This window comes from Pagrus pagrus (assembly GCF_965226575.1).
Source record: "Pagrus pagrus genome assembly, chromosome: 19".
NCBI lineage: Eukaryota > Metazoa > Chordata > Actinopteri > Spariformes > Sparidae > Pagrus > Pagrus pagrus.
This window is the reverse complement of record NC_140203.1, coordinates 7,651,098-7,675,775: the sequence shown is the minus strand read 5'-3', so window position 1 is coordinate 7,675,775 and position 24,678 is coordinate 7,651,098. Positions and strand designations below refer to the sequence as shown.

Sequence of the window (24,678 nt, the reverse complement as noted above, 5' to 3'; positions counted from 1 at the left end):
ATAGAACGGACGTTGTTTCTCATGTTGCTTTCAGAAATTAAGCCCAACACTAATGAGGCTGCTGACCCAGTTTATGCTAAGAGTTCATGGATTAGTGATATGCTCAAATTTAGTTCATAATTCCAAACTGTGCCATGGTGTTGCATAGCTTCTTTTAAAAATGTTGGGTTAAAGAAAAAGATGCAGTTTCATTGCACTGATATCCTAAAATATCCTGCTTCTGTTACATATCTTTGTCACAAGTGTTTGATAACCACATTCGAGCGAGCATTACGCTTTTCCCCAGTATCCGTATCGGCATTGGCCCCAAAAATCAAGTGTGTCAAGTGCATGGCATTCCTGGAATTTAAGCCCATGTTGCGTAGAAAGATGTTTCTGCATATTGGTGGTGTTTCCACCCTGACTTGAAATTACCATATTACAGACATTACAACCATCACTGCTGTCACTTTGCTTTGTAATGTTTCTTCCTTTCCGCCATGACTCCTTCTTGTTGTAAGTTTCCAGCAGCATTGAAACACGAGTTTGATGTAATTGTTTTGCAATATGCAACTTTCAGAAAAACATGCTGACATAGATAAGAGGAATTGATAACCAAGGAGACACGTGATTCAAATGGATGGGACAAGTTGAAACTGGCTCTCCATTCCCATCCCTATTCAAACTGCTTAAATTCTCACCTCTACTCGCCTGTCCAATTGCTGCATGACCATGGTTGCCTTAAATTACATTACATTAAATTTTTGGCACCTTTGGTCTTGTTTGTTTGTTTTACTTTCGCTGATATTAAATGTGAAATTTAAACTTATGTGTAAATCTAAAAATCAAGGGAAAACCTAGCCAGTTGAGTAAACAGGTGTGGTCCATACCCAAGAGTCGAACCAACAGGTATATTGCCATTAGCAAAACGGCAGCATCACAGAACACAGCCAGATATGATCTGACTCACTAGGTTTGGGCATCTTTGCTGTTGGCACTTTTGTCTCTATTAGCCAAATGTGTGCACCTGCCAATCTTTCAGGAACAGACATGATATCTGCAGTTTTGTCACACTTTGTGATTTGCCGTTACTTTACTTAACAAAAAAAAAAAAAAAACGTGTTTTAAAAGATTATCTTAAGTTATTAAAGGACAGTGGTTCTATAGAAAATGAATGATCACCAAATGTGTTGGCTTGTAATTTGGTACATGTCCCAGACATGAGTGATGCTTACTTTATCTTACAGAGGAATTATGACTCATTTCCAGTTTATGTGTTTTCATCTGCTTTGTTTTTGTGTTTTTGATGTGCTGCGTTTCATGTGGCTTTGCTCAAATTTGTGGCAAAGAGTAAAAATTGCTATAAAAAAAAATCACAAGATATGTCAACAGTGATAATGTTGAGGGCTGTTAAAATGGGTTTGTTTTCACAGGAAAAAAAACATTATTTTCAAGTTTCACCAGCCTTGAATAAAAACAGACTACTTATATTGTACCCAGATTGTCAGTAGGTGTCATATTTTAGGGCTAAGTATTGGGAAACTTAGAGATTGCACAATTTTGAATCTTTCAGGTCTAATTAATTTGACCGGAGAAAAAGATCGAGGAAGAATAAAAGGTTATCACTAACAGCAGGTTTCCCGCAGTATTATACACAGTATAATTAGTAACAGTATAACCATATATCATATTATAATACCATGAAACAACAATGTCAGGTGGGACTTGGGCAATTTTTAAAGGTGGTCTCATGGATTTTAGCTTTATCTGAAAAATTAAGTCTGGTTGCGCAGTAATACCGCAACAGTAAGTCAGTAATCTTCGTTTGGTTTTCGGCAGATTATAGAGTATAGTAGACAGAAGACCTTAATTTGCTATGATACAAGCTCTAAGGACTATCGATCACAGCATGGATGGTCCTTTTCAGAGAACAACGGCCTCCTTGTGACGTGGTTTGAGCATGTTAACATTCTTCCCAGAGGAAGTGATAATACAGTTCAGACACACTTGTGGCTGCTCTACTCTGCTTTTTATTATTTGTGCGGTTCTTTTTGCTTCTTTACCCCCGCTATTGTGGCACAATTGCGTCTAACTGTACCATATGTCAGTAAATCCTCAGCTGTTTCTGGCAAATTGTCCTCTGAATTGCTTTACAACTCTGACATATGTTAAATATCTTTTTCAAATTTTTACCTTTCCTGTATTTCTGCACAATATAGCCTTTTTTATAGCCTCAAGAGTATCCCAGTCTGCTATTCACTGCACATACAATATTATATGAGAATTCAAATAAAACCTTTACATTTTGAAAGCATAATCCTTTTTTATATATCCTTAAATCTCCTTGGAGGACTGTGAAATAAAAGATAAACACATTGTATCTGGACGGAGATGTTCTCAATACTCAGTTTTGGTTGATCGTATAAAATGTAATCATGACAAAGGTATTTCAGTGCTGTCAAATAATGAGTCACTTTTAATAAGGATTATTTAGTGTGTCTTGCAAGCAACAGCTACCTCATGCCTATGTAAAGTACTCTGCGATCACCAACCCGACATGCACTTCTACAGTAGCACCTACAAGTTTTGTATGAATGTGTACATTAGCGATGCACCATATGAATTATGAACTCTCAAGGCCGATACCGATAAAATAACTGATAATAGAAACCTACATTTTTATGCTTTTTCATGCACACCTGAGTGCAAGAAAGGCTAAGATGTAGTGAGCAAAGATGGTTTATTTGATATATGATTTTATGACTAAACATGAAGACTCCTTTCCCTCGTGTTTTGTGTTCTTCTTGTAAAAAAAAAAAAAAAAAAAAGTTCACACAAGTGACGTCATGTCTATATTGCGTGGCTCTACACAGGTGCTGCAGTTCGGCGTTATGAGTACGACAACAGCATGCTTGTTGTTCATCTTCTCTGTTTTTATTGGCTGCTCACAAAACAACTGTGAAGGTGCATACCACCACCTACAGTACTGTGTGCACATGCTGCACTTGTTAACCCAACAAAAGCAATTTGGCTTTGTGTTATCTGCTATAATTTCTTTATCTGCCGATAATGTAAATTTCCCATTATTGGGCCTATAATTTATCTGTCCAATATATTTCATGCATCCCCTAGTGTACATAGTATGTAATGCAGGTGCTAATTGCTGCTCTGTTAGCAGTGGCCTGTCAAAGCTAGGAGCTTCCCGTTTTGCTCACATTTGCATCATATGATGTCATGGATTGATAGAGAGGATAAGACCTCAGTGTCACTACAGCACACAAGCTGGGATTTTAAGGGAAACGGTGATAAAAACAGATTAACCTAACCTAACCTGTTGTTTCTTTTATTCAGGGCACTAAACAGTTGACTTTCAGCTGGTCTATGGCATTTTAAGCCCACAAATCACCATAACCCTTCCTCATTATGCGTCTTTCTTTGTTTTTGTTGCCTTGATGCAAATTTCTGGCCTTCATCCCCGTGGAATGCAAAGCATAATCAAAATGTGGAAAAAAATTGCTGTAAAGAGTAGAACCCGAGCGATATATTGGTTGGCCTATCACAGATTCATTAATATGTTGCTTTTTTGTTATTGTTTAACTGTAAATGATCCTGCCTCTGTAACATATCTTTGTCAAAAGACTTTGATAAGCACATTTGAGGGATCAGTGAAAAAAAATGTGTCAATATTGGTCAATATGTCGGTATTGGAGTTTCATTTCCTAATATTTGTATTGGCATTGGCCCCAAAAATCGAATACCATTCGAGTTCTCTAGTAAACAGTGTGATTTGCGACCCAACATAAAATGAACCATTTTTCTGTCGGCACACAATGTATATCGTCATGTAAATTTACTGTTGTGTGACATTGGTTGATGTGTATTTACATATATTTTACACCAAAAGCTGAATTTGCTTTATCTTTATCCTCTATTATCCACAAGATAATATAAACTAGTTTGCTTGAGTTTGCCCCTGTTCTAGTTTTATGAGATATAACCAGGAAACAGAAGTGTGTCATTACTTAACTGCAGAGCAGCAAGCAGCTTTAAGACCACACCAAAAGAAATGGTGTTTTGCTTTTCTAGATAAGTGTCCTCTTAAATTGGAAGCTGCCATCTTAACTCTAAGAGGCTGGTAGAGGCTTTGAGTAATAAACTGCTACTTTGTTGAATGTAACTCAAGTAGACCAGGGTGTGTTTGTGTGCGTGTCTGTGTGTGCATGCGCGCATCATGTGCTCGCACTACCTCTTCAGTTGCAGAGGATGATAAGATGGCTTACATTTAGAAGATGTGGGAGTTTACCCCAGGGCATGAGAGAGAAAAATTGATGATCAGAACTGGTATTAAATGCACCAATGCTTTGTGATATTGTTTGGATATTTCGGCTCATTAACTTTCATTTCAGTAGGGTGTGGATGCTTACAGGATTGGACTTGTTTGGATAATATGCACATCTGAATTAAAAAGAAACAGAAAATCTTGACATCATGACTCACCTGAAGATTGAATGAAAAAGGTATATATTGCTTTGACTTGCAAAGGAGAAGCTCTGTGTGTTTTCCAGCCTGATTTGACCTTGTGCCAGAGCTCCTATCATATACAACAGCAGGAAATAAAGCACCAACCTGGTTAAAGTTTTTTTTCTCTGTTTATTATCTGGTGTAAATCAGTTGTCCTCTTGTCTTTGCTTGCACAGGGAAGATGCACGTGTCTCTGGCAGAAGCCCTTGAGGTTCGGGGAGGCCCGCTCCAGGAGGAGGAGGTCTGGGCAGTGCTCAGCCAGAGTGCTGAGAGCCTCCAGGAACTTTTTCACAAAGGTATGCACATGTGGAATTAAGTGTGCAAAGATGTTTCCAAGAAATGATTGTACAAACACACAAAACACAGTTTCTTTTACTTGCATAACTTCTTATGTCCTTCCTATCCTATTTTTGGACATCCTACTCTCTAAATCTGTCAACACCACTTTTTTAAGGAGCTGAATGAAAATCTGGTGTCCAGATCTCCTGAATTACAGGTTCCATTTTGTATTAGAGTGGCAACAAACTGCCAACTCTTTCGATAATCGATGAATCATTTCAGACATTCTTCAAGCAAATATGTGAAACATTTGCGGGTTCTGGCTTCTATAATGTACAGATTTGCTACTTTTCTTTGTCATTTATGATTGTAAAACTTTTTTCCCAATTGACATTTTATAGACAAATTGATTTTCAAAATAAACACAAGATTAATCGCTATGAAAATAATTGTTAGTTGCAGCTCTATTTTGTATGTGTCATGGCAGAAATTGAAAAAGTAAGTCAAAACAAACAAGATTAAAGCTTTTAAACTGGCTAATTTTGTCTCATCTAAATTACAGATTTGTTGCACTCTTCATTGTCAGAGTTTGTTGCCTTTTGTTCTGCGTCATTAGTACAACTGTTGACTGTGCAGTTTCACGTGTTCTAATAATTTTTGTGAGTCCTGTAAGTGTCTGTGATTGTCCTTGAAGCCAAAGAAAGATAAGGCTGACAAATTCCAGAGTGACTTTGCAACTTAAATAAACTTCTTTGTGACTAATGGAGGTTGAGCTCTGGAGATACTGGACCGGATGTGAGTCAACAGGTACTGCAGTGTGTGGGTGGTGCCTAGTCTCAAACAAAAGTGGTAAATCTGTCTATGTTGGTCATAGTTGTGTCATCTAAACTATTTACCATTGTCCTTGTGAATTTCCATGATGCAGTAACCAAGAATTGTGCATTTCTACATAAACCAGCTTGACCTCCACTTCCAGTTTTGCTGACTGGATCCATTGCAGACAATCCTGGCCTGCTTTAGGAATTCTGTCTCATCAGTGTGGCCTGAAAATATGCTTTTTATGAGGAGGTCACTTTTACAAAGATAGGATTGTGCTCAAGTATTGAAGTAATCAAGGCTTCTAAGATAAAGCTCAGAACCTAAGAAGGACAAAATGCAAGGTTGAATACTTGGAGTATTTTAGATGATCTTGTTTGAATCTCTGCATGTTGTTTTGCTGCAGTGATTGTGTTTGTTAACACATCCTTCATTTTCTTCCAGCGTGTAGTTGTGTAGCTATATTGAGTAAATTGTGGCTTCTCATGTGCACAGTTTTAGACTGCTGACTGAGTGAAGCTAAGATTTGAAGAGCAGATGTTGGAACCAGTTATTAAAGAGTCACTGAGCTATGTAAAGAAGTATGTTTACCACGAGAGGGGATTAATAATGGCAACCATTTAAACTTCAAATTGTCAGAAGATTTGCTAGATATTCTGGTCAGCTATGGAAGATAACAGAAGTGGAGTTTTTGCTGGTGAATAAATACATTAAAATGTTCTTACGGAAGTGTTGTTTACAGAAAAGAAAGTATAATTGCCACAATAAAATACTTAAAAATGGCAGCTACTCCCATTCCATTGAAAATTATATGCTGGATGCAAGACGTCTCCTCCTTCACTGTGAAGTCCATTCCTGATGTATACATATTGGACCAAAATTGGCTTCCAATCTATTTATGATGTCACAAATCATGCTCTTAGGCCCGCCTCTTTAAATCAAGTTTTCAGCAGATGAATACAGGTGAAAAAAAGCAGTCTATTGTCAAACTGCTCTTACAACTTTCTACACGGTGAAGCTCAAACCTGTAGGAACAAGAAGCTAGCTGAAGGGGGACTTTAAAAAGCATTCAAACAGGAAAAGTCAGTGTCTTTCTTTGCTGAATAAGTTGAAATGTTTTAGGAAATTTCAGATTTTAGATGTATTTTGTTCTGTCCGAGTGCAGTGAAACTGAATGTCAGGTTTCCTAATGTATGGAGGGTGCCAACTTAGAGTTTACTTAGCAAGTCGTTATATGACTTGTCACACACTTTTCAGACATTGTGTATAGACAAACAATGTCAAACACTAAACCACCAGCGCAGTCTTTCTTCCCCTGTGTGTAAACGGTGGTGGTTAGTTACTATGTTTGTATAACAATGATTTGTTTGAACAGGCAATGTGTGAATATTTCTGATTTGTTAGAGGAGTTCCCCTTCATGGATTTGTCTATAAAATATTTAGGATCAAGTAGAAACCAGCATTTACAAAATTGAGTGTTGTTCTTGATCTCTCTGCCTGCTCTGCAGAGGCTATAGCCACTTAACATCTGCCAGCCTCTTGCTTTTGGGAATTGAATGCCTGGTACGCTGTAGAAAGTAAGTTTTGAAACATACTTTTTAGAGGACAGGCTCTTGGTGTAATAGTTCAGAATTATTCCCTTCCTCTAGCTCAGATAGCAGCTTATCAGACTGACATACTACATTGTTAAAGGATAAAGAGCTTACAGTGTTACAATTTGCTGCCCTTTGAAGTGAGAAGGGAATCAAATGGTGCATGGCCAAGTCATGTTTTGAATATTTCTGCTTTCTATTCGGAGTTTCCATCTGGTATGGTTTCTGCTTATATCTGCAGTTTGGTGAAGCTGTTGATAAGTGTGTTATCTTAGAACTTGCTCAGGCTGAGTCATGTACTTCTGCTCAGATCTATTATCCAGAGGAAAAGTTTTGTATGGGATACACCTAGTAACCCAGTCTACTTTTGAGTAAGATCTCCAAATGGTCACATGAGTTTTAAACAGGAAACTTCTATTTACTTAGTAAATTCCAGCTTTTGAAAGCAGATATATGGTGCCTCAAATCCAGCTCCTCAGCTCCTCTCCGCTCCTCTCCGAGTATCAGTCAAAGAAAAGAATTTTGCAGCGCTGCTCAAACATTCCTTTGTATATTTTTAAAACGCTCTCTGACCATAGCGCTGGCTGTGGCTTTGTAGGAATAGAGAATTACGCTGTGTAGCCATTCCTTTCTGCTTCTGTGCCTCAACAGTTATTTTCCTGCAGGCTAAGAAAGCAACATGTGTTTTTGTTTACTTCAATCATCTTGAGTTTCCATAAACGCCAAAGCCTTCGCAAGAAACATCCACTGTGGTTGCATATGTGTACAGTCACCGCATTCAGGCTGTGCAAGTTTTGATGCTAGTATCAAGCTTGAAAACACAGTACTTCATATGAACACCATGTTTGACTGGGAATTTAAATAATGGAAGTTGAATTGTGTATTTTTTTTCTCCAGTGGTTTAATTGCCTGTTTCCCTCTGCAGACCCTGCAGCCATGGGCTTTATCATCTCTCCCTGGTCCCTCCTGCTCATGCCCTCTGGCAACATCTCCTTTACGGATGAGTATGTCACCCAGCAGGACTTACGAGCCTTCACAGCCCCTGAAGTCCTGGAAGGGGTCTCCTTGTCTTGCGTTGCTGATATAGAGAAGGTATAAATTTTTACGTAATCCCCTATTCCGTGTTTGGAGTTCTCTACTAAACAAACTCATGCTTGCGTTCGGCATTTTTTATTGAAACGTGTGTAGCCATCTCCATGGCAACCAGACACTATCCTCCAGCTGCTAAAGTGACCACCCAGCAACAAAATGTGACATCTGACATAACAAAAAAATGTTTTAACAGGGTTTGGAAAATGCTTAATGTTAAGCCTTATGTTTTTAAGATTAGGGGTATGCCTGAACTCCAATATAATCCTTGTTTTGATGTTTTGACTGTTTGATCTTTAAAATAATCGGGTGTTTCATCTACAGAATCACTGATAAACCAAAAACCTTTTAATATATAAAAAGAAAATATCCCATTGCCATATTTGTTTGTTCTCTCCTATCGTTGAATTTAGCATTTATTTATTTCATTTGACATGTACTACAGCCAGTAAGTAACACACCACCACAAACCTCTGAGAATAAATAGTGATTGCTTGCAGATGTAACATGGTCGTGTAGTTGCAACATTCAGAAGTAAGGTTATGAGCAACCATATTGTCTCCTGCAAAACACTCGAAACTTCTTTTGCATATGCAGAGAACCACACCCCCTCCACTCTGGTAGAAGAGCTAAAATCTTGCATGACTGGATTCCCGTCTCTGGCACAGCCCCACAGACCTCAACACAGTTTTGTGCTGACTCAGTTTTCCAGTGCTGGTCCCGCCTCCCCAGCTGAGTTATTTCAGTGTAGAAAATATAATCTGTTTCTCTCATTATCAGAGACTGTGGGTAAACATACGTCAGCTGCGAGTGCCACGATTTTCCTTTCGCTTTTTCAACATTCAGGGTGGTGTTGTTACTTTTAATGGGCGGCTTTTAAATTTCCACATCTTCTGAGAATGTGAGTGTGTCTTTAAGGGTGCACCCGAGCTCTGTTCCTGAAAGACCTTGAAGGCTATGTTGCATTCTTTGGCAATCCATGAATTATTCTTTCCTCTACCAAGCCCAACATTCAGGGGAAGTGATTTCTCTCCCAAGCAGTGAGAGCAGAGTAATAAGGAGAGGGAAATGGAAAAAGGTTTTTGGATTTAGGCTGAAAGCCCCTGTCCTTTTCCTTTCCAAATAAGAATGAATTCAACTTTTATTGCACTCCAGCAGTTATTGAGCTTTTAGTCTGTCTCGCTTTCTTTCACAGGGCTGTTTGACTTTTTTAATAAGGTTCAGTGCCTAGTTTATCTAAATGAAACAAAATCTTTAGCCTTCTCTTTCTATGTGCCCACTTTTGCTTTAGTCTTGTCTCATCGTTTGTTTATGGGAAATGATTCTTTAAAGATCACGGTTGAATGAAGTGTAATGCTGCTTAAGAAGCTCAGGTGATGTTTTTTTATTCTCCACAGATGCACATGTACTCCTTAGGGATGACCCTGTTCTGGGGAGCGGACTACGAGATCCCCCAAAGTCAGGTAAATCATTACCAAGGTTACTTCCTATCAAATGACAAAGAGTAATGAAATGGGACTATATTCACACTTTGTTATTTGGTGATTGTGTTTATGTTTATGTTTCCGAAAACGCCACATTTGGTGTTTCAAATAGTGCAGAACCGAAAGGCACGAGGAAATAAGATGCTGACATGTCAGTATGAATGATTAATAAAGATGTCTTCTTGCAGATAGATGTGCATGTTATTTGACTGAAGAGAGAAGAGTATATTTTAAAGGTCAACATTTAAATGTGTGTAGTTGTAGCCCAAACGCCTGATAACCACACTGAAAACACACATTATCTTCTTAAGTGGAATCTGACAATCACATCTGAATATCTCATCAGGATAAGAAAAAGTTCATGCTGTAAATGCACTTGGAATGTGTTTGGTCTGGCTCATAATGTGTTCATATCTCAGCAAGAGTCAGCCAGGTGTAAAACACAATCCATGCCTTTATGAGAAAGTACCGCCCATCCACTCCGCTTCACTGAAAGGCCCCAATCCACTCTTATCATGTCCTTTCCCTAATCCATGAAGGAAGTGCTGTAATAGTTCTTGTGGCAGCTGTGAATCTTTTAAATAAAAATATGGAAAAAATGCGATATGTTGTTTCCGATGGATTCAAATAAAGTGTCACAAAAGATGTCAAGTGTCCACACTGATAGTATTGACACTTAATCTATGTGCCATGTTTGTACCTAATGCTTTCTTTACATATCGTGTACAGAAATGGCACACATGTGAAGAGAATACAGATAATCTAATTACAATGTTTGCTCTGACACACATTTATTCACTGCACTCTACAAAGGAAACCAATGTAGCATGATAGTAGATTGCAAACCGAAATCTGATTAAAATCAGTGTTTCATACCAACGTGATGTCAAACCCAAACTCTGCAAGTACACTGAATACCTAGTTTTACATTTTTTTTATTTTTACATGGACAAAGCCAAAGTCTGTGGGGAAAATGGAGACTTAGCTTAACTTCTTATAATACATTTTAGTATTTCATAGTGAACCCACTTACACCAAGACAAAACCAAAACATTTACGATAACACTTCCCCTCCATCCCTATCACATCCCAACAATTTACAACATTTATAACAACACTATAAAGCTCAGTCAATGCTCTGTGACAAAAACAAAAAAAGTCCCATGCGAGACAAAATATCACCCTTAAGCTAAAACAAAGCTAAAAACACAAACAAGGAGAACATTTAGGTTGTTTCTCCCCTTTTGTTAAAAGTAACAATCCTGATAAATATAATAGAACATTTGGTGGAAAGTTGGTCAATCAAGGTATTTCTGATCGCCTGTGGTACGTGATTAAAGAAAGAATTCCATAGTTGACTAAATTTCCTTTTAACGCTACTCAGGACTGCAGATAGCCTTTCTCAGGGAAGAAACAAGTATTTAATTGTACAACATATTAACTGTAGGGGGCTAAGACTCAGTCCATTAAAATAATATACATTTCCTTGCAAATAACAAAAGTTTAAACTTATAATCTTAGTTTAGACTTTTTAAAGTAGGTGAGGTGTTTGTGTCATGCTGGCAAGGCTTAGCTCTGTTTCTTTACCTAAACACAATGGAGGTCAACATGATATCTGGTTCAGAGACACCAGTAGAACTTCATGTTTGAACTGTCTTCTTGCTGTTTGATTTACAGCCTATGAAGTTGGGGGAACATCTGAACAGCCTGCTTCTCAACATGTGTGATGATGTTACATTGAGTCGAATGTCGTTGCGCACGGTGCTGGACATCTGCAGCAAACACATCAGAAATTCCACTTGTGATCCTCCCTTCTCCTATATCAGAAAACTGGTCCGGTTGGTACTGGGCAGCCTTTCCCAGGTACGCAGTTTTTGTTTTTGTTTTTGTTATTATATGGGTCAGATATAACATTCCTGTCTATTTTTCTATATTTTGATTTTGGCTACTCACCAGAAAGCCCTCAAGCTTTTTCCTAAGAAGACTTTTATCTGCTCTGTCAGTAGGTTTGTTGAAATACACAACAAATAATGGGGCTCACGCTGACAGAACATGATGTCAGGATGGATGACTCAGAAGGAATGACCCTTTAACTTCTGTCCTCCCCCTCTTTCTCCCCTGCTTTGTTTTTCTTTCACTCTCACCGTCTTTCCCTCAGCTGGACGGTCTGCTGACTGATAGAGAGTCTCTTCCAGAGCGGAGTAAGGAGATTCGGGAGAGGCTGAGGGGCAAAGGTTTGCCCTCAGGTAAGATGAGTTGCACCGACACACTTTAAACACAGAGCAATCTGAGCTGTTTTTCCTTTTTGTGTTGTCAAAGGAACTTTTAAGAGGTGTAGAAAGAGTTATTTATTTAGGCAGTGATTCCGATTTCTTGGCTGCCAACAGTTCATGATAAAGGGGCCTGGTTCTTATTAATCTTCAGTAACACTTTTGTTATGTTTGCTGTGTTCTGTGTATCTTTCATTTGAGTGGCACAAGGCTGGAATGTGGACAAATCACAAGATTCTACATTAGAAGGTTCTGTAAAGAAAATAACGATGTGAACAATTTTTAAAGGTCAAGAGAGTATGTTATCTGTTCTGAGGTTATGTTGGACCTACTGTTTGGTAGTTGTTGACATTATTTAGGGAGATGCAGATGTAAATGCCTGCCCTGGTTGTCAAGCTATTCATCACTTACATCCACACTTTCTGAGTTTGTGGGAAAGAATCGAAAGTAGACGAGGAACAACACGCTGTAACCTCGAATGGGGTTTAATTCAGGAAAATATGACCAAATCTCCCCAGTGGTTTCTGAGAGAACTCCGGCAACTCTCCAGGCCATGGAAAGGAGAGCAGAGCAAAAACATGGCTTCCCGTCCCCATTATGTAAGCACGGCATGGCATTGATTACAGATGCATATTTTGGAGTCACCAGTGAAGCTGCCTGTCTGCTGTTTGTATCAGAGCTTTGTTTCCCCACTTGAGCACCAGCCAGCCCTAGGGAAAGTACATGCAAAGAGTATTACTCAGTTCTTAAGAGCCTTTCTTCTCAAGGAGCTGCTCTCTCCCTTCTGTATGCCAGTGGTTCCAAGGTCTAATTGCTGCGAGGGGAACTCAGTCATTGTCTCCTTTTTATGTTTGATATTTTATACTGGCATTTTTTCATTGCTATAGTCCGTATGACGGCTACATTATAGGAGTATTTACTGAAAAACTTGCCAACAATTGACTTCTTTGAAAAATGAGACATCCTGTTCAGAAAAGGTTTTTATTTTTTGTTCAGTCTTGTCCGGCGCTTCTCTGAGTTCCTGGAAGTCCGCCTGTGTGTCTTTGATGTGTTTCCCTGTTAAGACCAAGCATATGCTTTATAGATTAAACCACCACATGCAGCGTTTTTACAGGACTTAACGTCTCCTCCTGCTCTCTCATTTCTGTGTCTCCTCCTCTTGTTTTTGCTCCGGCTCGTGCACTTTTCTGCCTGTCTGTCTATCTTTTTCTCTCTAAAACAAGAGCAATCACTGGCAGAGTTTATATACAGCATGTCTGGAAAGTCCAACTTGAAATTTATGAACAGTCAAAGAAAGCAACATTCATTATTTAGTTTCAAGAGAAAGACAGTGACAGACGAGGCTGGAGAAGTTGTTTGTTATTGTGGCACAGTATGTTCTGGTGTTTGTTTTTAAATAATGGGAAAAATTTGTCTCCTGAACAAAAACAGACTGCAGAAATTATTGCTGCCCCTTAAGGTCAAGAGCAGCCGTGCCATGTTTCTTAATTTGCTTTTCTGTGTGCTGTTGTTGGTTTACTTTACAAATTAATTACCTTTATTTGCCATTAATGTGTGCTGCTTTCCTCCCCCAAGCTGTAAAACACAAATTTCCTATTGCTGCTACAAATTCTGAGTAAATGCCATCTAATCCAACAAATAACTGTGCTAAATTCAGTTGTGGCCTGATGAAAAATATTGAAATTAGAATTTATAGTGAATCTATCCAACCAGCCTTCATAAACAAGCGGCTGTGTCCCTACACTAGGTTATTATTAGATGTTATGTAAGCAGGATTGTCAATCATAATTTATTGTACTATACATCTCTTATTATGACTAATTGGGGAAACTGAGGACATACTGTATGCCTACCCAATTATTCATTTACTGTGGCAGGCTATCTGGGGCTGCGAGAGGCCCACTGCAGGTGCTCAGTATGTTGAGGCCAAGCCAACGTATTAAAAAAGGGAAAGTCTGCAACTGACAGTGCTGTGTTTAGTTGTCGTGTCATGCTGATACTGTTGGAAATGGGCGCCAGGTTGGACAGGCACTTAAGCATAATGAAGCGCAGTGTATTTATTCACATCAAAATCCTTGTTAATCCCTCTCTAGGTCGTCCTGATCATAAATACCACTTTCTGTAATGAGCCGAGTGTTAATAACTATGCAATCTGCTTGGAATGTCTTTCTGATTATCTCTCATACTGCATACTCATACTTGTATGAAAGATAGATATCCTAAAAATAAATGCCACTGCTGCTGTCCTTTCTTCTTCGCTGGTTTCAAGATGAAGATTTGGTGTGTCGCTATGTGTTTTGAGGCTCGTGGTTTAATAAAACTTTGGTTCTCTCCTGTTCTCAGGGAGGAGTGCTGCCCCCAGGGTTCTGGAGCGCTACCGAGCCAGGACTCAGGAGCAGACGTCTCTTAACAGGGGCCTTAGTCGCTCCATGGGCTCTCTGCCAATCCAGGACCTGTTGAAGGGCGACGAGGGGGCAGCCCTACAGTATTCCCCGTCTGACTATCACCCCAACTCTGAATCCCCCACAGAACTTTACCCCAAACCCCCCTCACTCCAGCACCAGCACTCGTATCCGTATCTGCACCCCTTTCACCCTCAGCAGAAGGGCCGGCCTGTGGAACTAGACCGGAGGTCTTTACCCTTCCACAGTGGGGACATAAGCCTCAGTCAGGCTCGGAAGACCTGGGCTTCCTCTGTGGACTTGGCTTACATTGACCCAGAGGCTCTTCGTTTTGGGGCTTTGGAGGATGCGCGCAGGGGTAGCAGTGCCATAAGTACCCACTCCATGGGCAGGGTCAAATCACCCTTGCGGGCATCTAGAGAGAGGGATTCTCGCTACCCCGAGTTTGGTGGACTGAAGAGCAGGAAGCCACATCACCACTCAGCCTTATCGGTAGGCTCAGGCCTCCCCGGTGCCTATGACAGAATAAAGGAGAGACAGAGAAAGCTTCAGGTGCTGAGGCAAGCAGTGGATGGTGAGTATACTTTCTTATAATAAATGTGCAGTGAAGAGGAGCGGTAGTTTTCAGTGTTGAGTCATTTTGAATTGAGTCATCAGGTTTGACTGCAAAGTTGTTTTTATGTCAAGTTGTAAATCAAACTGGGATTTAGTTTGCTTGTGCAGGTGCCAATATGCTTCATCAGAATTGTTTGTCGGAAGGTTGAAAAGCTTTGGAATCCCCCACATCGCCTTTGATGTCTGAATTTGGGAAAAAGTGTCCAACGATTCCTGTAACTTTCCGAAATCTACAATCCGACATTCCCACCCACGTCTCACTGTAAAAATGTAGTCCGTGTTCGAACCTCTCACTCAAGCACTCTTTTTTCATTCTCTACACAACTAGTACAACAAGTATTTCTGCCATTTTTTACATTTGTATTTAAACAAGATTTTGTCTATTGTTTATGACGGCCGGCTTTTCATCCCAGTTTTGAGTGTGGCCATTCAGAACACCTTCAGATGCTCTTGTCTTGCACTGAGATTGGACAACACATCCTATAATCTCATTCTTTTTGCAGCATAGCCTGACCCTTATTGTGCACATGGCTTATTATGGATATTCTTCAATTTTAAACTGACCATTTTTGGCCTTTCTCGATTAACGCACGTTATCAAACAATAATCTTCACTGATAATCTTTTAGTATTAGGTGTGTAAAGATAAAATCTTGACATTTCCAATGTCATTGATTGTTCAATGTAATGGTTGTCTGGTTAGAAGTTAGTGGGAGTAGGGATAGGCGATCTAGCCAAAAAACAAGTCATTGTAAGTCATTTTGCATTATTCACATCACCAAAGGAAGAGCCACGTAACATAATTCATCCAGTCAGAACAGTTATCTAGTTGGCTACATCCCTCTATTGGTATGTTATGTAACATTGGATTTTCATGGAAGTTCAGCAACGGAAGTAAGAGGACTCTAAATACTGCAATATCTATGATTCACCTGAAAAGTAGATCATGATCCAAAGTCGTCAGATTGCCCACCTTTCTAAGTGGGAATTATTGATTGAACCTCAAACAATTTAAACAGCCTCTGAGAGACAATAGTCACAATTTAAAAAAGTAGTTCTCCTAATAAAAAATACATTGATTCACTTGTCAATTTTTTGATTTTTCTATGATGATCACACACAGGTGTCCCATGTAAGACTAGCAAGCTGCAATGTTGCTTACCTCTACCAAACAGAATGTACAAACATGTTTTTGCAGCTACAGCTTCATTCAGATCTTTTATCTCCGCCCTTTTGTTTTTCTTTTCATTGCAACAGATTATGCACGCAAATCACCTGGTCCTAGGTGTTGCAGCATAATGGGATGTTGGTGACAGATCTGAGCTTCAACCTGTGTCATTATTGTGTGATGTGTTGTGCAGGCTCTTTGTTAGAACAGGTAGTGAGCGAGCCTTATCGTTTAAAGATACTAATTTGATGCTTAATGCGAGGTGACCCACATTTAAAACGGGAAAATCCCAGCTTTAGTCTGCTACTAAGACAATGAATACAATCTTCAGTAAACTACAGCTTAACAAGGTTCCAGCTGTGTCATTGAGATATATGGGAAATGTCAAACTGTGTGGTAAAATGAATTTATCCAGCAATAAAAGAGGGTACAGCAGCGTGGGTAAAGAGGCTGCAGGCAGCCATCAGCTGGGCTGCACTGGGAGGCGGAAATGTGACGGCGACTGAATGACGTGAGCAGACACTGGGACTAGTTACAGGTTGTGTGTCTGTCTGTAACTACCATGTGGGATGGGAGCTGGGTGCTGGCTTGAACAGAGTATCGTTGGTGGTGGCTGTGCAGCGATGTTTAGACAGAATGTATGAGTCACTGGTACAGAGGTTTCCAAATGGCTGATTCTAATTACAGACCAGTTTAATTCTAGCCTGCTGCTAACTGTCACACATGCTATATGGCCAAGTCCCTTACTCTTTTTGTTTTTCTTTCTACCATGCCTGTAAACACACGGATATAAGCACACATACGCGCAAGGTATTCATATAATCGCATGCTTACACCGAGCACACACAACACAATTGTTTAGCACCTCAGTAGTCAGCCCCAAGAGCTTTAAGTTTCCCTCTGGAGCTTATTGAATTCTCAGTAAAGTCTCTATAGGCAGGTTGGTTTTATGCAGAGTCACATGGGGCTATATGGGCCTGCTGGCCATCTGGGGACAGTGGAGGAGCATAAAGGATGAATGGTTTCATATGATAAACTACTGTCTACCTCTTCTTCCCTTTCCTCCTCCTGCTGGTTTCACATACTCCCCACTCTGCAGCTCCCTCCAACCTCCAGGCTCCCTGCTTTTCTGGCAGCTATTTTTAATGCTGACCGATCCACCAACCGACGGCATTCTTCTCTACGACTGTGGCTTTTCATCCCGACCGAGTCCTGCCTTCCTTCCCTTCCCTCCCCTTTGCCTTTTGCTGATTGTAATCAGAGTCACTTGGCATTTTAGATTTCATATGATAGTGTGAAGTAGAGAGGAGCTGCTCTGCCTAGAAGAGCGGTGGGTAGCACTAGTCTATTGTCCCACCTATCACAGTGTATGTATACATATGTGTGTGTGTGCTTGCTGAGAAAGGACTGAGTGGATTATCTTTGTGTATTTTTTGTGTCAATAGCTTCTGATTATATTAAATCGTAGTTGATGTACGACAATATGCTGATACAAAGGAATGTTTACTCCCATCAAATCTGACTGAGGTTGACTATGAAGCCCAAATATTTTTGTATTCCATCCCAGAGCTATTTCGCGATAGTATGAATGGGGCCTAATTGAGCGCAGACCATTTGCAGGGCCTCGTGGATGTGTTACTTGGCAGAGACGTCTTTTTCTTTCTTCTTCTCTTACTTTTTTCTGTTCTTTTCTGCAGGAAAGTGATGGCGCAGCAGTGGTCAGTGCTCTCAGGTTTCACCCAGTTACACACTGCTTCTGTGCCCTCCTTTGTGTGTGTGTGTGTGTGTGTGTGTGTACTCGAAAATCGTGCTCAACTAAAATATGTATTACATGAACGTAACTAAACATTTTGTGTGTGTGCATGCCTGTGTGTGCATGGGCATGTTTATACCTGGTCCCCCTATGTCTCACCCGGTGCCTCTGCAATCCCCCCCACCCCCCTCCTTTTTGGTGCCAAGGTGCTTCAATCAGGAGAAACTTTCCTTGCAGACCTAGAGGCTATAATTGGAGTCATGCGTAGCGGATGAGGGAATTCCAAACATTATTGGACTTTTCCGGCACTTGGCAGCAGGTCATGGGGCTTTGGGCCCGGGTGGGTCCAGCTTGGACAACAATACAGAACACCGCTGCCTCAGGGGAAGGGGAGGTGTTCACTGAAGTACAACCCTCAAATTGTTCGTAAATGTTTTAACATTTGTAGGTTTGTTGACTCTGAAATCTGCCGCACGAGAGCTATGAAAAGCTTTTGATCATTAGATGTATTTATGATCCATGGTAATCAACTGCCTTACTCATTTTTCTTCACACCATGCAAAATGTCTAAAAAAAAACACTTTAAAGGTTCAGGATTAGTATAAATATATTGTAAATGGACATTTTTCCACATGTGTTTTTTTTTCTTCACTTGCAGTTTCATAAAATCTACACTCCGTGTTTTTCTTCTGAGTCATCATGTTAACTTGAGGGGGGAACTTAAGGGTTCCTGTAAGCTATTATTCATTTCAGCCTACGCTTTAAAGGGAGTTCCTTCTTTCTCCCTGGGACCACCAGACTTTAAATAACCCCACAGTCTGAGTTTGTGTCTCTTCTCAGCATGAACACCTCAAAAGGCCATAGCCTATAAAGGCTGTTTGTGTACTCACTGAAGAGTTGTGCAAAAGTGTCAGTTCGGCAGGGAATCAAGGAGAGGCGGGGCAAACTGTGATGTGGGAGAAGAGTTGAGGAGATAAAGGGAGGAAAGAGAAGGAGATAAATGCAGGTTGCATGAATTGTTCCCTGGAAATGACGCTCTTCCAGTTGAAATGTGTACGGGTGTGCATGTGACTCCCTAAGAAAAAAACAAGATAGAGTTGAGTAAGAAGTGAGTTGGAGTAAGCCTCACAGAAAGTATTTAATCGTTACTAAAATTGTCTGACAATGACTGAAATTCTCCTCTTTTTTTCTTTCTTTCTTTCATCGCCTTTTTGTGTGTATGCATGCTTGCTACTCATCAGCTATACTGCTATTAAGGTGAAAGAGAAAGGGATTTATTTCATTAATGCAATAGGTCTTTTGACTGTATCTGTTTTTATAGTATTTCTTGGGACGTAATAACATTAAATGGGCGGGAGCAGCACTTCTATTTTTGACCTTTTTGTAGTTTCTCAGCAAGATATCGCTGTTAATCTCTCTTAATTAGCTGTGCCCCTCTCTGTCTCGCGTTCCTCCATTGCTTTGAAGGGCAGTAGTTGTTTTTGAGGTCACAATGAAATGTTGATCCCAGGTTTTTGGGGTTTTTTTTCTAAATATGCTGATTCACCCTCAGTGTCTCATGTGGTTGTTGGTCAGTCACAATTAAGCTCATTTGTTTGACCAGAAAGTCGAATCCTGTACAAAGATTGAAGTTTCCACCTGGGCCACACACAAAACATTTTTTCACGTCAATTACAGTTGTGGTTCTGTTGCGCTAAATTTGTTATGCATCCCCCCTGCACAATATATTATAGGGTAGGCTGGGCATTTTAGCAATTTTTTTTTAACATATATTTATCTACAAATATAAAGTACAGTGCAAAAACTACATTAAGATTAAAATGACACCTCTGAAGGCCTCCATCAAATTGAACTCCAACAAACTGGTCTTTTCTGTTATTTTTGCCACATCAGCGACACTCACCTGACCTTATTGTGCATGCTTTCTTTCAGTGGTGAGATTAATGTTCTTTTAATGCAAGATGGTGTAGTCTTAAAATCAGCCACTGTTTGTTCCTGGCTTATGAAAATAATTTAGAGTTGTGTAATGGAGCGTGATTGGTGGATGTAAATTCATTTGTTGCTTAAACGTACTATTTCTATATAATTATTTGTCCGTCATTGGGTCGGATTCCACAAGAAATCATAACATTACCAATGAATGTTGATAACTGAAGCTATCGCTACAAAAAATACTATTACCAAGCAACCAAATCTGTTATCTGTAGGCTACATGTATGCTAATCCAGGTGTATGAACGGCACTTATTAATCTTACAAAGCCACAAATAGGTACATGCTCCATCGCCATGCATCGAGCAAACAGATGTGTTTATAAAAGAAAAATCTTTTTAAAAATATGTTGCGTCTTTCTCTCACTCGCTTCCAAACCATGACAGGAGGCGGTGGTGCTCGTACCGCTCTTATCCATAGGGGTCACCAGAATCAACAACACACAAAACTTTGTGTAGATGCTTTAACTTAAATGTTGCTGTGCATTGTTGTTGTTTTTTTTTTCTTGTCTCTAAATGCATTTTTACAAAAAGATCACAGAAATACTTGAATTCATATGTTTGTTTGTTTGCTTGTTTTGGTTTCTCTCTCCTGCCAAGCTGTAATAAAATCATACTGTTCTAATTTATTTCCAAAAAGCCCCTTTTGGAAAATCCTGTTAGTAGTGGAGGGCCGTTCTTGTGGCAGAAATGGGGTTCTCTCTGTATTATCTTCCCCCACTTTCATCCTGTAGATCTCCAAAATTAACATAGCTGCACATATAGCAACATAGTGGACAGTGTAGAAAAAGTGCATGTGTGTGACTATCTGTGCATGTGTGCGTAAAATGTGCAAGTATATACAATGATACAACCTACAGCTAAAGCTAAGATGGTAAATTGCAAGGTAATTACACTGAAGAAACTGCTCCACTGCTCCTCAGTGTACCGTTTTAGTGACTCAAGGACTAGCAGAAGATGGAAAACTATTTTAATGCTTTTTACTGTATAGTGAAAAAAGACGTCATTACAAGGAGAAGTCTGTTGTCCTGTGAAACTCTGAACTAAGATCCATTAGTAATGACAAGGGAATGCCGCTTATTCAAGCTATGTAGCAGATACTGAAGAGCAGGACTTTCAAGTTTTTGTGCACTAAGAAGCGAAACACAAAACACATTAGGTTAGGGTTAGTGTTCAGAGTGTTTATCGTGTTTTCCTGTGTTGCCACAGATTTTCAGTTTGTTATTGAGTTTATGAAGCATTGCTTAGAGAGAAGTAAATAATTGTGGTGAGCTCGTCTGTACTTGCTGTGGTTCACCCAGTCAAGCAGGACAAAAGATTACGCCCTCAACAAAAAGCTCTCTAACCTGACGGGAGGCATGCCCACACACACTTTTCAGTCGAGGTTACATATGTCTTTCATTTGTAGTGTTTACCAACAGCATGACTAATACCTGCTTTGTGTGCCACAGTCTACTGGTCTGGGGTTACATCAGTCGGAGTGTCCTGTAAAGGGAAACCGTAGCTCGTCAGTTCACCTGTTGCTGGAGTTATACAACCATTTGTGTAGTTCTTGAAAAAGACACAGCTTTACCTTAACATCCCTCTCAAAGAAGTCCATATAACCATTTTTAAGTTTTCTCATGTGCATGAAGTTTACGTTTGATCTGTTTCATCATTACGCAGACATCCTCTTGTATTACTGCATGGTTCATGTTGTATTATTTTTACAAGATTGACTGATGGTCTTCACCTTCCTTCAGATCCAGTCCACACCCACCAGAGGTACCACAGTGATTACAGTTCATCAAGCGAAAGCCCCTCGGTGACCTCCTCTGATCCAGACTACAGGCAAGGTAAAAGATGCCTCTGAGGAAAACGTAATCTTTTTGATATTTAGACTTATTCAGCTGGAGGCCCTTTGACAGACGCTGGTATGATGTCAGTGTGACTGTCTACAGGTCATTTTCAGGTCTGAGAACCATGCACACGTCGCACTAAAAATAGCCAATGCTTCGAATCTCTAGATGAAGCGACTCAGCAGCCTCGCTTGACGCGCACTTGAGAAACGGGACTCATGAATCCAGTGTGGCCAGTCTAACCTGTTAACATGGAAGCCGAAAGGAAAAGCGAGGGGTCACGGCACGCGGTAGCGCTACACACGCATCCAGTGTTTCTAGCCTGTAAGCTACATTTGTAAAGTTTGGTGAACTAGCCGAATGGCCTGCTGGTGGGCCGTGGACCTTAACAGGCTTTAACTGACAGAATTTAAAAGAATCAAACTGACAACCTACTTGTAAGATAATAACCGTGCATTGTTTATCTTACTTTTTGTACTTCTATTTATAATCCTTGGAACAGCTAAGATGCTGCGCAGAACCCTTAAGCTCCCAGGCCTCTGGTAGCGGACCTGAGCTTGGAGGAGGGAGGCAGAACACAAAACCGCCCGCAGGGGCGAGTGGGGGATTTTTTTATATGTACACCAAATATATAATGTCACGTTGTCGTGAGAACTAAAAACGAAAGTGGAGGGGAAAAAAGTGGATTGTTTTTTTTATTTTAACATATTTAAATTCTGAGCTTTCAGTCACACATAGGGAATGTAAAAGTCTGGCGCCTTGGCACTTCACTTTTTTTCCAAATCTGGCCCTTCTAAAACAGTAGTTGAATTGGCCTGTCTTATGCCACATGATTTGTGTGTCTGTGCAAACTATTCAGCAACAGGTGGCAGGTGCAGCAAAGCACATTACTAATCTATGTTATGTGCGTGCAGCAGAAGTAAAAGTGAAAAACCAAAGTAGGCTATATTTTTAAAAAATTGCTCAACTTTTCCAGGCCAGTGATAACATGTCCATTACAATTGACTAAATCTATTATTCACACTGGGATTACGTGGTTCTCATTCTTGTTCCACAAGATCTAGAGCCCTGCTGGTTTTGCTTTATCCATCTAATCATGGGCTGATTTACACCTGGAACGGTGAGTGAATCATTTTAAAGAAAGCCAGTCTGGGATTAAAAAAGACTGGCATATCAATTATTCTTTGTCCGTCCAGCTTAAAGCCAGATTCTGTGCTGTCTTAATGCCAAACCTCACTGACCATACTTTATGGGCTAAACTAAAGACAATTCTCAATTTTGATTCTCCTTTTGTAGTTTCCAGGTAACCGCCACGACAGCTGCTGTCAGTCACTCATCTGGTGCTGCCAATGGAATTAGGTCATGTCTTTAGCAATTTAGGATTGCACAAGATAACATTACCATCACTGTCAGTGCAAAATGAAATTGTGCAACAAAGAAAGACTTAATACAATATCCTGTAGGTTGTCCTACAGCATTAAACAAAACAATTGCTGCAGTGTTGAAAAAAAAAACAACACCCATGTTGTGTGAGTTGTGATATGTATTCACTGGTTACCATGACAGTCTGGAGATGTTGCACACAATAGGAGAAAGCATAAACATAACAGCAACTCACGCATTAAGACTCACAATATGTAATTACGCTCATGTTTATATATTTATCAAAATATATTAGTCACTGTACTCTTAGTATTTACATGCAATGTGCTTTCAGATGTGCCTTTGTTTTTATAATAATTTCAGACGACTGGATAATCAAGATTAATTTACTCAAACGAGTCAGTGCAGTGGGAGACGGAGATAACAAAGGTCAAAAGCAAATTTATTCAAGATGACCCACGCCCATACTCATGCACGAAAGTTTGACTTCAGGCAGCTGGGAAGAGTTGAGACATACTCGTGGAGACAGTGTCAGTTTTATTTTGAAAAATGTATTTAACATGAAGTAACAACTGGAAAGGCTGTTACTATATGGGGCAGTACTTGACTCAGCACTGTCTGACTGTTTTGTTGCTATAATGCTGTAGTCTTATGTATGCAAATTGAAATCAACAGAGATCCTATTTGTAGCGCTGGTTTGACCTGATTTGAGTCTCCTATAACTACTCCACCTCCTCCAACACATGTTCATACAGGTATCTGTGCCTCATAGTGTGGGTGTCTGCATCTGGAGGGGTGTGTTGTGATCTGAATGTGTACATTTGAAAACAAAATGTAATCCTTTTTGCGTGTGTACAGCTAATACTTCCATGTCTCTTCCAGCTAAGAAACCAGGCGACGTGAGGAGGTATGGCTCCCAGCTGGCGCTTTCCTCTGAACACGACGCCCTGTCACTGACGAGTCACAATGCACACAGGCTCAGGTAATGCACACACGTGTTGTGTTTTGTCCCTTAAGCAGTCAATCTACAGCTACTCTCCATCTTCTTTCTGCCACTCCAGTTGCTCAGAGTAACCTGATTTCCAATCCAGTTGTAATCTGCAAATTGTTGAATCCTTTAACTAAAAAAATCTAACTCTAAAGAGTTGTGGGAAATGTTACTGCATAGAGGTGTGAATCTTCAGTGGCCTCATGATTTGTTTCCAATTCACAATTGATGCATCTCAGCGTATTGCATCCTCAGTTTTATTGTATTTTATCCTTTTTTTATTTTAGTATCAGATATATCTAGATTCCCTTTTTATTTAGGAAGCCTTTTAAAAGTCAGACTCAAACAGTCTACAATATGAAAAGCTACATCTATTCAACACCAGTACCTGTGTGACACACCTCAGTATATTAACATTAGAAAAACAAAACATAAGTCTGTCTGCAGCGCAAAGCAAGTGTGCTGTAATCTACAAAATACTGTCATCACATAACAGTTCTGAGACAGGGCAC

At 39.9% G+C, this 24,678-nt stretch overlaps 1 protein-coding gene across 4 annotated transcripts in view; it reads left to right on the top strand.

Moving 5' to 3' along the window:
* ptpn13 (protein tyrosine phosphatase non-receptor type 13) overlaps positions 1 to 24,678 on the top strand; it is a 50,215-nt gene that overhangs the window by 3,966 nt on the left and 21,571 nt on the right. For all 4 annotated transcript variants that reach the window (XM_084383641.1, XM_084383642.1, XM_084383640.1 and 1 more), the window contains exons 2-9: positions 4,677 to 4,796; positions 8,113 to 8,279; positions 9,674 to 9,739; positions 11,438 to 11,623; positions 11,919 to 12,006; positions 14,374 to 15,006; positions 21,700 to 21,792; positions 24,061 to 24,160. In XM_084383641.1, coding sequence (XP_084239767.1) covers positions 4,682 to 4,796; positions 8,113 to 8,279; positions 9,674 to 9,739; positions 11,438 to 11,623; positions 11,919 to 12,006; positions 14,374 to 15,006; positions 21,700 to 21,792; positions 24,061 to 24,160 — 1,448 coding nt within the window. In that variant the 5' untranslated portion in view covers positions 4,677 to 4,681. The remainder of the gene's footprint in view (positions 1 to 4,676; positions 4,797 to 8,112; positions 8,280 to 9,673; positions 9,740 to 11,437; positions 11,624 to 11,918; positions 12,007 to 14,373; positions 15,007 to 21,699; positions 21,793 to 24,060; positions 24,161 to 24,678) is intronic.